This window comes from Xenopus tropicalis, chromosome 2 (genome assembly GCF_000004195.4).
Source record: "Xenopus tropicalis strain Nigerian chromosome 2, UCB_Xtro_10.0, whole genome shotgun sequence".
In the NCBI taxonomy this organism is placed as follows: domain Eukaryota; kingdom Metazoa; phylum Chordata; class Amphibia; order Anura; family Pipidae; genus Xenopus; species Xenopus tropicalis.
In genome coordinates this window covers 55,771,621-55,784,358 of record NC_030678.2, presented here as the reverse complement: position 1 = coordinate 55,784,358, position 12,738 = coordinate 55,771,621, and the positions used below count along the sequence as shown (strand labels likewise).

At 36.9% G+C, this 12,738-nt stretch overlaps 1 protein-coding gene across 4 annotated transcripts in view; it reads left to right on the top strand.

The window, feature by feature from the left end:
- kdm6a (lysine demethylase 6A) overlaps positions 1–12,738 on the top strand; it is an 80,301-nt gene that overhangs the window by 57,770 nt on the left and 9,793 nt on the right. For all 4 annotated transcript variants that reach the window (XM_031895734.1, XM_012956544.3, XM_012956542.3 and 1 more), the window contains 8 exon segments: positions 7,899–8,028; positions 8,782–8,887; positions 9,651–9,856; positions 10,427–10,491; positions 10,787–10,861; positions 10,999–11,147; positions 11,850–11,964; positions 12,220–12,407. In XM_031895734.1, coding sequence (XP_031751594.1) covers positions 7,899–8,028; positions 8,782–8,887; positions 9,651–9,856; positions 10,427–10,491; positions 10,787–10,861; positions 10,999–11,147; positions 11,850–11,964; positions 12,220–12,407 — 1,034 coding nt within the window.

Here is a 12,738-nt window from a genome sequence, read left to right as displayed (position 1 = left end):
GTTGATTTAAATATTGAATAAACCCCATATGATTGTTTTGCCTTCAATAAGGATTAATTATATTTTAGTTGGGATCAAGTACAAGGTACTGTTTTATCATTACAGAGAAAAAGAAAATACATTTTAAAAATTAGAATTATTTGCTTATAATGGAGTCTATGGGAGATGGCCTTTCCGTAATTCGGAACTTTCTGGATAAGGGGTTTCTGCATAAGGGATCTCATACCTGTAAGCATTAACTGGATTGGTTTAGTTCCCAGTAGAGAACAAAGGGAAAACATACCAAACTTATAAGTAGAGTTTTCGTAACAGTAACCAGACCAGGTCATGACCGGACCTGGGTTTTTACTATTGAGTGCTATTTTGATGTTTACCACTAAGGGCATGGAAGCATTTTTAGCAAAACAGGTGCCAGGGAGCTGATATCTTGGGGGGGGGGGGGGGGGGGGGTGATATCACTCCAACTTGCTGTGCAGCAGTAGAAAGCGACTAAAGTTGATTAGAGCACAAGTCACATGGCTGTGGACACCTGGGAAACCGAGAACATGTCTAGCCCCAAATCAGATTTCATAATTAAATATATTAACTGATGCATTTTAAAACACATGTTCTTAAATGACAGAATCCCTTTTAGTGATTTTGTTAGTTTCTCACAGACCTGCTTGTTTTATCAAAGAATATAGATTATGTACCATATACATCTCTGTCTGTATATGTGTTGCATGTGACAGAATGGAGTAGAATTGCTATTACCAGAAGGGGTTATCCATTGTGTTCTTTTGTAGTACCCATTATCCAGAATGCTCAGGACCTGGGGTTTTGCGGATAAGGGATCTTTCTGTAATTCGGATCTCCTACCTTAAGTCTGCTAATAAAATAATTTAAACAGTTATTAAACCCAATAGGATTGTTTTGCCTCCAATAAGGATTCATTATATCTTAGCTGAGATCAAGTACAAGGTACTGTTTTATTATTAGAGAGAAAAAGGAAATCATTTTTAAAAATGTAAGTTATTTGATAAAAAGATTAAAATGGAGTCTATGGGAGATGACCTTTCCATAATTTGGAACTCTCTGGATAATGGGTTTCCAGATAAAATCCTCATGATTTCTGAGCTTTGTTGCTTTTGCTGATAATTTTAATCGTGCTTGCCAAAAGAAATCTGTATTTAGTAGTGATGTTTACAAAGGTCATTGTTTAGTGGATTTGCTGGATATCACTCTAATAGCTAGAGGTGGCCATTCAGGAACTGACATTAGTTTCTGACTTGGCAATTTTAGACACCTAATTTTCTTATGCGGGGCCAAAAAATGGCTGCCTATTAGATGAACAAAAAAAGTCATCAGTAATGGACCACACATGGGCATTAATGCACTTCTAATTGGTGTAGTAATCCAGTCACATGTATGTATGGCTGATGCCACACGTGGCGTAGGGCTGATTTTTTCGGCAAGCGTTTTTCCGCTTGCCGAAAATATCAGCCCTACGCCTCGTGTGGCATCAGCCTTACTCTTGCATCAAACCCACAAACATTATTTTGTCCTAAAAACCTTTACTTTGAAGTCTAAATGTTATTGCCATTAAAGGGGAAGTTCATCAACAATACATTTTAGGATATTGTAGACATTTATATTAAAAAGCAAATTTAGGTTTGTATTTTTGTTTACTTTGATTCAGCATTAGTTTGTTTAAACAAACATCATTACAAATCAATTAAATGTACATTAAAACTTAATTATAATAATTTGACATATATGGCATGGACCATTAATTCAGGGGTACATAAATACAGGACTTCTGCTGTGCATATGTTGTAGTACAGGTATGGGCCCTGTTATCCAGAATGCTCGGGACCTGGGGTTTTCTGAATAAGGGATCTTTCTGTAATTTGGATCTCCATAACTTAAATCTGCTAAAAATAATTTCAATATTGAATAAACCCAATAGGATTGTTTTGCCTCCAATAAGGATTAATTATATATTACATAGTTACATAGTTAGTTACATAGGGTTGAAAAGAGTCCATCAAGTTCAACCCATCCAAGTAAACCCAGCACACACAACCCACACCTACCAATCTATACACTCACATACATAAACTATAAATACAACCACTAGTACTAACTGTAGATATTAGTATCACAATAGCCTTGGATATTCTGATTGTTCAAGAACTCATCCAGGCCCCTCTTAAAGGCATTAACAGAATCTGCCATTACCACATCTCTAGGAAGGGCATTCCACAACCTCACTGCCCTCACCGTGAAAATATTAGTTGGGATCAAGTACAAGAGTCTATGGGAGATTTAGGTTTAAATTTAGGTTTAACCCTTTCACTGCCAGCCGTTTTGGTCAAAGTGGAACTTGTATTACCAGACAGTTTTTGAACATTTTGCACTGTTTCACTTTAGGGGCCTTTCCTTGGGGGGTCTTTTAGTTTACCCAGGAAAACAATATATCGTTTTTTTTCAGGACAACCTAAGCTTTCAAAATATGGTAGAATTTTGGTGTAATTCCTATTCTGTAACAAGATATAGGCTTCTAAATGTATAAAAAAAAATGTAAAAAATATTTTCCATAATATAAACACATACCAGAAACAAATTATTTTATGCACAAAAATACAACTGATTTGGAAAGTCCCATGTCTCCTTAACGTGCCAATACCAAATATATATATAGTTTTATGGAGATTTCTCACTTGTATAGGTCAAAAACTCCCAGCAGTACACTACCAAATTTCCAAAGCACTGCTTCAGAAAAGCAAACTTAAGATTTCAAGGCCAAAAATTCCACTATCAGAAGGTTTATCCCAGAAAATTACACATTTCTTGAAAGAACAGATTCTGGGGAATCCAGAGTAGGCACAACTGTCTGTCTACTCCAAACTATCAAGTCGCAATGTTTTCCTAAAGTTATAGGTTTTTATCAAAATTTGTGAAATTTTTAAAAAAAATCACTTCAAAGCTTCCAGTCTATAGTATCTTATATCCTATAGGTCAGTGCTGTCCAACTTCTGTTGTACCGAGGGCCGGAATTTTTCCGACCTATGTGGTGGAGGGCCGATAATGGAAGCCAGTTTTGACCGCTCCCCTTTTTGAAACCGCACCCACTTGAAACCACACCCATGTTATCACATGACCATACCCATATTAATGGTTGTAGTACAGCAGAAACCTGCCATACTCTGCCTGCCCTACCCTGCCTGTGTGTGCCATACTCTGCCTTCCCTACCCTGCCTGTGTGTGCCATACTCTGCCTTCCCTATCCTGCCTGTGTGTGCCATACTCTGCCTGCCCTACCCTGCCTGTGTGCCATACTTTCACTGTGTGTGCCATTCTTGGCTGGTTTGTGCCATACTTGGCCTGTGTGTGCCATACTCTGCCTGCCCTACCCTGCCTGTGTGTGCCATACTCTGCCTTCCCTACCCTGCCTGCGTGTGCCATACTTTCACTGTGTTTGCCATTCTTGGCTGGTTTGTGCCATACTTGGCCTGTGTGTGCCATACTCTGCTTGCCCTATGATGCCTGTGTGTATGGCACACACAGGCAGCCTACAGTGACACAATGCTGGCACTGCTCCTACAGTCTGCACAATAACTATATATTAAAAAACTTTTTAATTGCAGTACCACCTCAGTTCTTTTTGTAGTGTGCAGGGATTATTTGTGGGTTTCTACTGCTCCTGAGGTGTGAACAGGGGAACAATATTGGTGATTACAGCCTGAGCCTGAGGTGTGAACACTGCAGGGGGTGAACAATGCAGAGATTAAAAGGTGTGAACAACACAGGGGATTACATATTTAAACAATACAGGGGGATTACAGCCTGAATCTGAGGTGAGAACCATGCAGGGGGGGCAGTTAATCACAGTACTGATACCATTTAAAGCTTATACAAGAGTAAGCCATCAAAGCAGCCAGACAGGTGGGGGGCCACACAGAGGGGGGTCGGCCCGCGGGCCGCCAGTTGGACAGCACTGCTATAGGTCAATGTGAACATACCCTCATATGATCAATCAGTCATTTCAGCTTCTGCAAAATCAACACATTTACATCATTATATGTGGAATAAAGCTAGTATAAAGTACGCTCACCCCAGAAAGTTATATATTTTTGGAAAGTACACATTCCCCCGGATCTAAAATGGGTACCCATGTCTTTCTACTCCAAAGTACCAAGCCGCAAATCTTTTCTAAATGAAGCACTTTGGATGGGAACATACCCCCATATGATCTGTCATTTCAACTCCTGCAAAATCAACACATTTACATCCTTTGCTGCATTTATCTCGCACAGTTTCTTGCATACAGAGGCAAATCACCCCAAATAGGAACACCTAAGGTCTACTTACCAGTTCGATGCCCAATATGCATAGATATACCAAAGTCTGTGGTGTGTACTGACCCCAAAATGAAAAAAGCACATATGGATTTCTCGCCTGCCAACTCAGCTTTTGCACAGAGCCCCTTGACAGCGTATTATGTGCAGTAACACCCCCTTAACTATACAGAGACCCCCAGAAAACCAAATATTTTTGGAAAGTACACATTCTGATGAATTCAAAATAGGTAAAGTTATTTTTCTACACCAAAGTTACACAGGCAAAGCTATGCTAAAAACAGATCAGGAATACTAATACAGGGATAAAAATGCAATAAAACCACAAAAATTGTGCAAATTAGTGAAACGACAAAATAAGTCCCACAACAGTGTAACTAGTGTTGAGAATATCTGATCCAATAGTCACGCTGTCAAAATAAACTGTTTTTAGGGAAAAGAAACTAAAAACAAAGTGGTAAAAAATTTTTTAAAAAAGTGTTTGTGTATACATGTGTGTATATAAGTGTGCAAAATTTAAAAAACAAAACTGCAAAATTGTGTGCTGTATGTCTGTTAATGTATGTAAGTGAGTGTAAGTGTGGATAAAAGCAAAAAAATCACCTGTCCTGAAGCTTGCCTGGTCCTGGTGCTGCAGTCCTGGTCCTCCATGTTGCAGGAAGTCAGTGGGCCAGCGCTGGGGGAGAAGCAGGAAGCGGGACCAAGCTCGTTGCCCAGGGGGCTGTCATCGCTAAAAACTCTCTGCAGAAGTGGCACATACAGCGTATGCAAAGAGTATCTATCTGACAAACAACGCACGGCGCACGTTGTTGGCAGATAAAGCCTTTTACTGCAACGACGTACGCCAGTAAAAGGGTTAAGGAATGTTTGTAGTTTCTTGATTCAATAAAATAAAAAGCCACAATGACTTAGGCTAAGTTATAGATTTAGACCCAAACTTGAACAGAATTCTCATTCATGTTGGCAGTGAGACCGGCTTGGATGGCATATAAGGGTAGTTCCTCAACTTCCTAGCCAGTAGTTCTTTGGTTTGCTCCCCAAAGCAGGCACACGCTTCATATAGCTTTACAATTGCTGAGCTTCTTCAGTAATGAAATGCCTTGTATGTTGTGTTCTTTTAATCAACATGGAACATATATTCGAATATTAAAAATAGGAGAACAGAACAGAGTTGGACTCGGAGGTACCGGTCATTGGTAGGTTCCAAAAAACAAAATGACGATAGGGCTGATGTAACTATTGGTTTTTGTTATTGATTATGTATTTAAAAGGTTGACTTAAACAGAAACTTAACTTAAACATGAAGCTTTTGCGGTGTTGTTCTATGGGCATTAAAAATTAATTACACTGCTTTTATTTTGCATGGTGTTCTGGGGGCATTAAATATGAAGATGGCATTGCATTTTATTCTGCGGTCTATTTTTCTGTAGACTGGATTCACAAAAAGTTTCACTAAGAAATATATTTGATTTATTACCTTGAAACATACCTTGGAAATATTGCCCAGTTGGTATCACTGTTATTTGGGGCATACATTTTAATATGTTGCAGCCTCTTTCATTTACAGCACTGGAAACCATGCAATATTGATTCCATATTGTTTATTAACAACTCTCGTCATAGAAAGGCTGGTGGTTTTCAGTAAAGAACGGATGGGTGAATGCTTGACAGGGTTATATTACAAAATTTGCAAAATCTGATCCTGATACAGCATTGAGGACCAGATTTTGTACATTCCCACAAAATCTTGTGCTGTTGTATGACAATATTTTGAAAAATAATGTACACATCCACAAAAAATTATTAATGATTAGGATCAAGTACAAGGTACTGTTTTATTATTACAAAGAAAAAGGAAGTCATTTTTTTAAAATTAGAATTATGTGCTTATAATGGAGTCTATGGGAGATGGACTTTCCGTAATTCTGAACTTTCTGGATAATGGGTTTCGGGATAAGGAGCAATACCTGTATTTGCAAACAAAAGCATTATTTATTGCTTTTTGTTCTGATTCTTTCTTTTGAAAATGCAGCAGACACTAGTACTCCTTTAGACCTGAGTCGCCCGTTGTAGCAGAGATGTAACCACGGGCGACTTAGCTGCAGGAGGAAACTTTGCTTCCCTTTGGAAAATGAAGCAACACATTTGCCTTTCCACTGGCAACTGAGATTTACCACGGACAGCTAATCTCCCAGTAGATCAGAAGACACATGGAGTGGTAGTCTCTGTGACTACCACTCTGTACCAATGACTAATCATGGCAATTTAACTGCCATAGATTAATATACAAATCGCTGCGACTAATTGCGCATCATTAGCGGCATGCCGATTAGTCACCACAACTTTTTTAAAATTACCGGTGATTAATTGCCACCTGTGTCTTTGCCCTTAGGCCTTTTAATCAATTGGCTTCTGCTACGTTTGTTTCAAGAGTCACAGCCAGACGTTCAGGGAATGTCAACATCCAGACAGATTATGCTTTCAATATTTATATTTGCAAATAACCTTATATCCACTGATATTAGTGGATATTTAGTAAAAAAAACTTTTTTTTCTAAAGTGATGTAGGGTTTGACGTCAGTATTTGGCCTGATCATTTAAGGAGGATGCAGTATTTAGCCAAATTAAATCATGGGTTTGGTGAATTTCTAGGTTACATTCAATTTCATAAATCCTAACTTAAAAACTTTGATTTGCAAATATTTTGTTGCCCTCGGACAAAGTACAAAATCGCCGCATTTGACTTTGAAAGCAACCTTGGCAATTATGCAGTTATCAATGTTTGCATTTATTCTTGTGTACTGTTATTATTGGGCACTTTGTTACCTGCAGGAAAAGAGATTGTAACATGTGCAACAAAGTGCCAGCATGCTATCACCCTTAGGGGCAGACTGGTGCTAAACATGTTAAACTATAGCACTTCTCACAATTAAATCTGGCCAGTTTGTCCTTAATTTTTATTCTGTAAAAATTCAACTGAATTGGCAATTAGGTGCATGAAAAGGGGAACACTTAAGTCGTCAGCTGTCAGACATACTGGCTGGTAACTCTACCCAGTCTAATTTTTCAGGTAAATCTGTGCCACACCTCATGTTGTAGATTGTAAGCTCTTTTGGGCAGGGCTCTCTTCACCTCTTGTATCGGTTATTGATTGCTTTATATGTTACTCTGTATGTCCAATGTATGAAACCCACTTATTGTACAGCGTTGTGGAATATGTTGGCGCTTTATAAATAAATGTTAATAATAATGTTTACTAGCAATGCACAGTGTGCAAGACAACTGCAGGCCATCCACTCTTATAGGTTTTGAAACACCGCAACACCATCACAATGTGATTGTAATATTCTAATATTTTAGAGCAGGCACTTTTTTTTTTAATTACTTTTTTGTGTTATATGGTTAAATTAAAAAAAATGTATTTTGCGTTTATCATACAGAGAAAATGGCATCTAGAAAATGTGTCCAGATTTTTTTTTTTATTTCCTGTGGCAAGTATTCTTTTGTGCCTATGAATACTCTGTGGGGCTGTTAATTGATTTCTTTCTTTACCACTAGAAATCTGGGTAGAAATGGTTTATCGAACAGTAGTATTTTACTGGACAAGTGCCCACCACCAAGGCCGCCGCCTCCACCCTATCCACCTTTACCAACAGATAAATTAAATCCTCCAACACCGAGCATTTACGTAAGTATGACCTACTGATTAAAGTGTCAAAAAACAAGTGACACTCCCTTTTTAATTTCATTAATATGTCTTGTTATTTGTAATGGCTGTTTGTTGGTTGTATTCATTTTTTATGTCTGCACTGTTTTTCTATTCATGAGAGCATTATGTAGTTTTCTTTAAAGGAGAATGCAAGTCAAAATTTAAAAAGCATACTGCCCAATAGTCCTCCTATTGTTTAGTAAAAACGCCACACTTTTGGCTCACCTAATCAAATATTTACTCAGTCACACTTACTCACATTTTCTAGAACAGGCAGCCATCTCTAAAAAGGTATTCTCCCTTCCTTTCCCTCCTTGCTTCATACTGCACATGTGTTTCATTCCCCCCCCCCCTCCCCTCTGCCAGATCCGCTTCTGATTGGCTGGTGGGCATGTGTAGCTCAGAACAGGAGACAGGATCAAGTTACACACATGCTCAGAGAATAGGAAGGCTGCCACTGGCAGCCTGCAGGAAGGGGAGAGAGATTTCAGTGATGTCACTGTAGGCTTCACACTGCTGTAGGCTGCCAGCACCATATCTCAGAGAAGCAAGCAGGGATCTGGGAATTTAGATATGCAGTAAGTACTTAAAAAGAGTGCCTTTAGACTTACTTTTAATTTATATTAACCTTTCATTGTCCTTTAAGGATTGTCCCTTTCTGGCAAAATTGTCTGTTTAAAAATGTATTAAGAAACTAATACATCTAACTATTAATCAACTTTTCTTTTTTAGTTAGAAAACAAGAGAGATGCTTTCTTCCCACCACTCCATCAGTTCTGCACAAATCCAAACAACCCTGTTACTGTCATACGAGGCCTTGCTGGAGCTCTTAAATTAGGTAAATATACAAAATGTATTGAAATGATTTGTTTCAGGATCTTTCTTACCTTTTCATTTTTTAAGGGGATGAAAAGTAAAAAATCCTTGTATGTGTTATTTAGACCAAATGAAATACATTTGCAATATAAACCCATAAAAAACTCCTTACCTTTTTTACATAGAAGTCTTTGTATATTGTTATATCTTATGCTGTTCCCCTAAAACGAGCTCTTGTCACAGCTCCTGGAAACTTAGAGGCCCGATGGCCATCCTGATGTAAAAAAGAAGCAGGAGACTGATCTTTACCAGATTTAGTAAAAAAAAAAAAAAAAAAAAAAGCAGAAAAGCAGGGGCTGTCCTATACCAAAAAAGCACAGAAATTTGTTTACTAGATTGTCCTTGGTTTTACCTCTTAACCTTCTCAAATGACAAGAGGTCGCCCACAATATATCTGCTACCTTGGGTGACCAATTGCTCTACTGGTAACAAAGGGAATTGCCGGTGTAAAGTTTTACATATCGTTTTGGTTTTCCCAAGTTGCCTGTAAGAGGAAACTTTGCTACTTTAGAAAACCAAAGTGATGTGTAAGCCTTTCTACCAGCCACAAAGGGAATCTCATTTTGGAGCAGTCAGTCACCCGATATCAATCAGGTGTGACTAAATCTTTCTGTGGGCCATTAGCCTTAAATGAATTCCCAGCTTTAGACAAGTATTTGTATCAGTTTATATGTATGTTTTCTGTTCATATCTATACTAAATATTCTGTTCATATTTGTGTTAAGATCTAGGACTATTTTCTACAAAAACACTAGTAGAAGCGAATAATGAACATATAGTTGAAGTGAGGACACAGTTATTACAGCCTGCAGACGAAAACTGGGACCCCACTGGAACAAAGAAAATCTGGCGCTGTGAAAGCAGTCGTTCTCATACCACCATTGCAAAATATGCACAGTATCAGGCCGCTTCATTCCAAGAATCATTAAGAGTAAGATGATTGTGATCATACAGCCATACAGAATGCTTGGGGCCTTTTTTTTCTGTAATATGGGTCACCATACAATAAATCTACCAAAAAAATAAAAATAAAAAATGAACGTTAAAGAAGCATGCTAACATAGCCACCACTATAGATTTATACAGATCAGCTACAGTAAATATTGTTTTTATGACAGAGAAAAAGGAAATATTGCAATTGTTCAGTTAAAATTGACTCCCATAATTTGGAGCTTTTTGGGTATCTTGTTTCCGGCTAGAAGATCTCATATGTGTATTAAAAAATGTAATAAGACATATCTTAACATTTTATCAGTTTATAATTAGTTTGGCATATTTTTTTTTATTGCATATATTGGTAAAACAATCTTGTTTATAGTTTTCATCCAATCATTAGCTGAAGCTGTTAACTTTTTTTTTTTGTATTTTTGTTTGTATAGTTGTCATTTTTACTGCTACATATTACCCCTTTATCCTCATTTCACATAACTGTCATAGTATGCATGTGATGGCAGAAAAATGTCTGATTTGTGTGAGTAAGTTATGTTTTGCCTTTCAATAGGAGGAAAATGAGAAGAAAAGCCAACACAAAGACCATTCAGATAGTGAATCCACATCTTCAGATAAGTAAGTAACAACTTGAATTAAATATTTTTATGTATTTTGAGATATGCGTTCCCTTTGCTAGTATGCTTAAATATAAGTAAAGCTCTACAGGTCAAGGGCTTCCTTCATGTCTCCGTATTTGGCACTGTGTAACTGGGTATATATTTATGGCTGTTTCTCACCTGTCCATACTATTACTGTGTTGTAAAAATATACAGAGATTTATATACAGATAGCACTATATAATATAAACATAAGTGTGTTTTGTTTGTATATTTTAGGCATAATTTTATTTTGTTTAATCTTTCCTTAACAGCTCTGGTAGAAGACGTAAAGGCCCTTTTAAAACCATTAAATTTGGGACCAATATTGATTTGTCTGATGAAAGAAAGTAAGTTGTTGATTACAATAATAATTTGAGTATAAGTGATGAAACATTTATTTTGTGTTTATAACACTTTATAATCCTTTTGTTTTTGAAAACTTTGAATTTACTTTCTTTAACATCAACATGCCTTTGACTTAAAGGTGGAAACTACAGCTTCATGAACTGACCAAACTTCCTGCGTTTGCACGTGTTGTGTCAGCTGGAAATCTTCTGAGTCATGTTGGCCATACTATACTAGGAATGAACACCGTTCAACTCTACATGAAGGTTCCAGGCAGTAGGACACCAGGTTTGATGATTTTTTTTACTCTGAACTTCTATTTTTTATCCTTATCAGTATGATCATAATGATTTTGTTTAGTGACTTTTTGATTTGTTTGTATAGATTTTTATAATGTATAGTTAAGCATACATTTCCTGTAAAAGACAATTTTTTTTCTCTTGGGCAAAAAATATTTGTATACAAGATTCTATGGGACAATTCTTTAATAAAGCAATGTACAAGGACAATCTATATGCATCATCACTGATACTTTAGCTAAGAAACCAGGTCAATCTTTGAAAGACAGGCACTCCAATAAGTCAACTCCCATTATGCTTTCTTTTTCAGAAAATATTCACAAATAATAATAAAAAAAAAAGACTAAAATCAGCTTTCCTTTTCAAGTTTCAAAATTATGCCGCCTTTAACTTTTTAAAACCCTGTCCATTTAAATTGTTGATTAGTCTATTTGTTGTACCCGACACCTTCTACCTATTAAACACTTGATAAATGTCTGTCTTTGAACATGTCCGTTATATATGAATCACTTTACTTGACACAAAATCCTTTTGTGGCTCCATTTAAAAATTGTGTAAAACGTGACCTTTTGGTTTCTTATATTTATGTGTAAAATCTGATCTAATTGCAAGCATTTAGCTTAGGAGTCAGAACTAAGGAATTGCAAAAGCCAATGTTATTTTATTTATTGATCTATTTATTTGTTTTTAGGCCATCAAGAGAACAACAACTTCTGTTCGGTTAATATTAATATTGGTCCGGGAGATTGTGAATGGTTTGTGGTACCTGAGACGTACTGGAGCGTAATGCATGACTTCTGTGAAAAGTAAATTTGATAAATACTATTCCTGTTTTTTTTGTGTTGGGACTAAGTTGTTTTATTAAAACAATAACTTACTGTGTGTTAATTATTCTAATAGCATGTATAGAATAAAGCATTGGAGAGCACTTCATCAGAGTAATAAAGGTGTTCTAAAATTTCATGTTGAGGTGTTAAGGGGTGTCAGTTAACTTGATGAAGGGGTAATTTTTGTGTGTTTTTGGTGAAGGTTTTTATCTGTCTTTATCATTTTTCCCCTAGGAATAATATAAACTTCCTTTTGGGATCATGGTGGCCCAATCTTGAAGACCTATATGAAGCAAATGTGCCAGTCTACAGGTTTATTCAAAGGCCTGGCGACTTAGTTTGGATTAATGCTGGCACAGTGCATTGGGTTCAAGCAATTGGTTGGTGTAACAACATTGCATGGAATGTTGGCCCTCTCACAGGTATTCTGATGTTAGGCTTTATATCTGTGTTTTATGTGGACATAGGTAGTTACACAATGTCGACAACTGTAGTTACAAAATAGAATGAAATTAATTGATAAATATTGATATTGCCTACCTTTCAAATAAGTAGGTCTTCTTATGTATAGACTGTTGCCAGATGCATGTGCATAAAAAAAGTATTTCATATGAGCTATACCTAGTAAACTAGGTTGGGATATGTAATTGCCCCCAAAATCACAGTATAGTCTATAATGTTCTCTGTAAATATTTTAAATGTTCAGTCTTATTATGTTATACATTAGAGCAGGGTCGCGACCCCCCTCTGTGT